The sequence below is a fragment of the Papaver somniferum genome, unplaced genomic scaffold (assembly GCF_003573695.1).
Source record: "Papaver somniferum cultivar HN1 unplaced genomic scaffold, ASM357369v1 unplaced-scaffold_5, whole genome shotgun sequence".
NCBI classification, from domain to species: domain Eukaryota; kingdom Viridiplantae; phylum Streptophyta; class Magnoliopsida; order Ranunculales; family Papaveraceae; genus Papaver; species Papaver somniferum.
In genome coordinates this window covers 1,889,815-1,894,695 of record NW_020647637.1, presented here as the reverse complement: position 1 = coordinate 1,894,695, position 4,881 = coordinate 1,889,815, and the positions used below count along the sequence as shown (strand labels likewise).

At 32.7% G+C, this 4,881-nt stretch overlaps 1 protein-coding gene across 1 annotated transcript; it reads right to left on the bottom strand.

Moving 5' to 3' along the window:
• Window positions 1-765: 765 nt before the first annotated feature.
• On the bottom strand, window positions 766-1,658 carry LOC113342955 (major latex protein 15-like). The gene is made up of 2 exons (XM_026587318.1): window positions 1,370-1,658; window positions 766-1,252 (listed from the first exon to the last, which is right to left on the bottom strand). Exons 1-2 carry the CDS (start codon window positions 1,569-1,571, stop codon window positions 981-983), a joined length of 474 nt encoding a protein of 157 aa, XP_026443103.1. The 5' UTR covers window positions 1,572-1,658; the 3' UTR covers window positions 766-980.
• Window positions 1,659-4,881: the final 3,223 nt, after the last annotated feature.

The following is a 4,881-nucleotide window of genomic DNA, read 5'->3' as shown; positions in this document are numbered from 1 at the left end:
GATTTTGGATCATTATAAAATTTGAGTCATACGGAAATTTTAAGATTTCAGCGTCAGAATTTTAGATCACCGGACAAAGTTTTTCACAAGGCTAGTTTCGTTGGCATGTCAAATTTTCGACCTAGATTTTCTATTACTTGGTAAATTTCAAGACACAACAATAGATTTTGGATCATGAACCAAATTCGTCACTAGTTGGGTCACAATGAAAAACACCTACGGGACGTTGCTAGTTCCGCTCCAAAGCACAACCAAACTAATAAACCCGTCGATCTCGATTGCACCAAGCCCATTTAAAATTTTAAATCCCTAACTCGAAAGTAGAAATTTTTTATATCGATTGATATCAATCTTTTAGATCGTGGTATTAGAAGCAGAGGTATTAAAAATTGAAGCCGGAAAAAAAAAAAAAGAAAAGATAAAAAAATAAAGGCATGTCGAGAAAAGAGACTATTTAAACATCGATGTGAATGAAAATATGAAGCGATTGCAAACTCAAAAATACTAGACATAGTATGTGCACTCTCTGAATACTAATTGTGTCCAGGTGTTTCCCCATTGTTCTAAGTAATGACATAACCTTAAACATAGCCAAAATATGAAAATGGTCACCAATGAAGTAGCCCGTCACTGTAGTATGCCGGTAAGTTTGTTTGGTCTGAGTACGGAACTTATCAGCAGCGTATTCTTTCTGGATTAAAAAATACCAGATAGGTGAGTACATATGATAGAGCAACAATTAATATTATTGTCAAAAAGAAAAGAGAAAAAAAAACACATTTTAAATGACTTATTTGATTTATTCAAAAGGATCATCGCATATGATAAATCCCATAGTTCCATAGTCTTATTTAATCAAACATACATAGGCATGATAGTGCAGTGTGCAGGAATAACGTACAGTACAACTAATTAAACAACAAGTACTGACGATCGTACGTGCATACTTAAACCCAACGCTGAAGTTCGGATGTATTTTACTAAGAAGCGCAGATGTGAGAATTCAAGCCTACAATGGTCTGATGGACAAATTGTAGATAATTAAAGGGAGTTGGAGAACCCTCGTTCATTTTCTCATACACAAGGGATACAGTCACAATGCTTCCATGTCCATTAGGCTTTGGATTAACTTCAACGATCTTAACGAACTTTTTGTAATCCTTTGTCAAGTCTCCTCCAGTTATGCGGTGTGTTAAGGTCCTTGTTTCATCGTCATGTGTTGTTTCCTCCACTGCGATCAGCGCCTTACCCTCTGCATGCACAAATGGAACCAGTGTAAAGTTAAGTTATTACAAAGTTTAAACCAATCCAAAGCACGTTAATAATATTTAAAATGGGATCGTTGCAATAACATTGTGTCTGTAAATACCAAGAATGTAGTTCCATTCCTTGATACAACCAGAACGGGTTGCATCTCCACTGATAACTTTTCCGCCAGTGTAAAGATGAGGCATTGCCTTTGGTACATCTTCTTGGTGCTTAAAGATTTTATAGTATGCGTCAGCATTGCAATGGACCTCCAATTCAGTTACAAGTTTCCCAACTAGACCTGAAACACCATGATGCGCCATAGATGGTTGATGATTGTTGCCCTATATATTGAAGTTTGTAGAGAACTATAATTGCTGGAGCAGTTGATAATAAATTTCAATGAAAGTTGATCTAGTTTATATAGAAAAACAAGCATTTGTTTAGTGGCCAATTACCTATCATAAGTATCTACTGCTGGTGAGATTATCATAAACTGCCGGTCAAAAACATCACAGCTATAATTGACATATGCATGTGAGACAGTGGTGCACGTACAGATTGATCTACTTTTATGTACTTTTTTTTTTTTTTTTCTGTGGATGAAATCCTCCGAGAACGACATACTTATTTTCTTCTTTTTGCATCTGTGGATGAAAATCCTCAGAAGGACAATATCTCCTGTTATACAATCAGATTATAGATAGCATAAATAGAAACATTCTGGAGCTCCGTACAAAGACTGGCTGGTAAGAATATCATTATCCAAGGTGATGCACAAGCTGTAGTGCGTACTGCCATTGAACTCGTCTGCGTTAGCCCCCCTATGGAGAATGAGATCATTATATTCCAAATCAGAATTCTTATTAGAGATGGGAGCTCAATCCAGTTCGCTGCTAGCAAAAGAGATTGGAATTCCTAGTGTTTTTCTTTTATGGGACGACGACGGAAGGGAGGAGTCCATGAGAGATGAGAATTAGTATCTTTGTCCATCACAAACTCTGGGAAAAAAAAAATCTGTTATAAACCAAGTTTATTACTAAGATGCCCTTCGTGTCTAAGACTGGGTTTGGTGATGTTTTTATTTTTCCAAAAGCACTTTCAAAACCTATATATGTTAATTATTTTTGAAATTTTTCCAAAAGCACTTTCAGATCATCTTATGCTCGGATGTCCTTTTGCAGTTAAGGTTTGGTCTTATTTCATGAAGGCATTTCAGATCTCTTGGATTTTCCCTGACACTGTTAAGAAGAATTTTGAAGCTTGGAGAATGAATAATTTGAAAGGAAGGTGTAAACAAGTCTGGTGGAAGGTAATATATGCAGTGCATTGGCAACTTTGGAAAGAAAGAAATAACAGGGCTTTTGGGGGAAGAGCTTGAGATGCAGATGAGGTGATTATGCTCATTCAGCAGAATATTGTGCTTTGGTTTTTTGATGGGATGTATTCAAAGATTTTACTATAACTCAAGTTTTGTTTCATTGGGAATCAGTTCTTCATATGTGATTTGTAGAACTATTCCCTGACTTTCTTTTTGTAGATTTTATAAATATTCTTCTTTAATATAAACATTCTCTATTCAAAAAAAAAAAAAAAATTTGAAATTGGTGTTTGGTAAAAAAAAAGTCAAAATGCTTTTTACCCAAAGAACTTCCCAAATTCCTCAATTTTTAAAAGCTGGGAAGGAGGTGCTTTAAAAAGCTACAAAAGCATAAGCTTTGGTCCCACCAAAATTTAATATTTAATTTATCCTTTTTGTCCCTATTTTATTTTGTAAATGACAAAAAATATCCTTAAATATATGTACAACCAATTTTTATTTCTTATATTTTATTCTTTAAATATTATTATATTTTGTTTTCAAATTATTTTAAGATACCATTTCAGTTAGTTTGTCAAAAATAAAAATAATAACAAATATTAAATTATAAAATATTTGTTTAATAGCACAGTTGATAATAATATTAAAGAATTACTTAATTTTAGTTTGATCTTTTGTTTGAAAATTATATATATATGTATATATATATATATATATATATATATATTTATATTAAAAAGTGGTTAAGTAAATTTAATATTATATATGTTTATATTTAATAGTAAAAATTTAATTATTTTTAGACCCAATAAAATTGAAACAAAATTATTTTCAGATATATGTCTGTTTTTGTCATTTGCTACAACAACAATGGTTGAATATGATATTTTACCAAACACACTTTGATTGCTTTTGTTAATCAGCTTTAACTTTAATTAATATTTTACCAAACATCTAACTGCTTTTTTCTCACAGCATAGCACAGCAACGCACAACAAAAAAGTGCTTTTGCAAAAGCCGCAGCAATACCAAACTAGGCCTTAGGGTTTACATATCTTGGATACGAAGTCTTCTATCTATATAAATAGAGGCTTAAACATGGTATTCTATACACCCATGAATAAGAAATCTCTCTCTCTCTTCCTCTCCTCTATTTTGTATCTCATGTTGTCTGCCTTCTATTTTATAACACGTTATCACACACGTAATTCTAATCACTAAGTGAAATTTATGCGACCGATTAAATTTATTTATTTATTTTTCCAAAATATAATCGGTCATCTTTGTTTGTTTTACTAAATATAAACCCTAATTTCTTTTAGTTAGGTTTATTTTCATGTGTACTAATTTTTTCTAGTTGGGTATAAATATCTTATCAATCTGTTTGATTTGATTTAGTAGTCAAAACCGTAAGATATAACAACTACACCGAATGTCATACCCTACTTTTTACATATCCGTTTATGAATGGGTTTATCTCTTGTGATGTTTTATTATTTAAATTTTTTTTTGGATGCGTTGTTTTATCTTATAATCATTAGATGATGTATTCTGATATTAACATCTGTTTTGATTTTTGCATGCTATTGGAGGATTAGATCCATCTTACGCAATACTCATATGGATGGAGTGACCCGCCCACCACCTTGATCAGTATCTCGTCGGCCACCAACAAATCTTAACCTACGTGATTCATGGTAACTTGTGTATTTATTGTGTATTATTGATTTAAATAGTTGCTGACATTTATGCTTGGTAATTTTTATTTCAATTTTCAAGCAACACGTATACGTTATATATCATAAACTAGTGATCAACTTTGTCGAAAAGTTCGATTTCCTTCATTCTCTAATATTTTTCATATGGAAAGAAAAATATAGTCAAGTTTCTATTCCCCTAATGAAACTATAGTCATCAAAATTGGTGTTATCGCAATTTGATTACCTATACGGTGATCAATTACATGCATGGTTGAAAAACCTAAGGCCAATTAACTTTGGTATTTTCGTCCATTCGTCGAAGATCGTGTGATTTAATTAGAACTGGTTTCTCAAGAAACCATCCTCAACAAGAAATAAATTTTCCATATGCGATAACTAATGCGGCATATTATATTTCCTTTTCGTCGATGTAAGTTTATAGGTTGCCTATCTCTTGGCGGACAGGCCTGAGCTTGCCTATCTCTTGGCGGAATCTCTTGTTTTGGCTTCCTTCTTTTGGTTTCTTATGTTTGAACATAAGTTTATAGGTTTAGTTGCTCCTTTGTGGAAACATTTTCATCGCTACTGGAAAGTCCTCAGTTGTGGGAGACA

Coding starts and splice junctions, on each gene's coding strand:
- LOC113342955 (XM_026587318.1), bottom strand. CDS start 1,571: ATGGCGCATCATGGTGTTTCAGGTCTAGTTGGGAAACTTGTAACTGAA. Junction 1,253..1,369: donor GGAATGGAACTACATTCTTG/GTATTTACAGAC, acceptor TTGTGCATGCAG/AGGGTAAGGCGCTGATCGCA.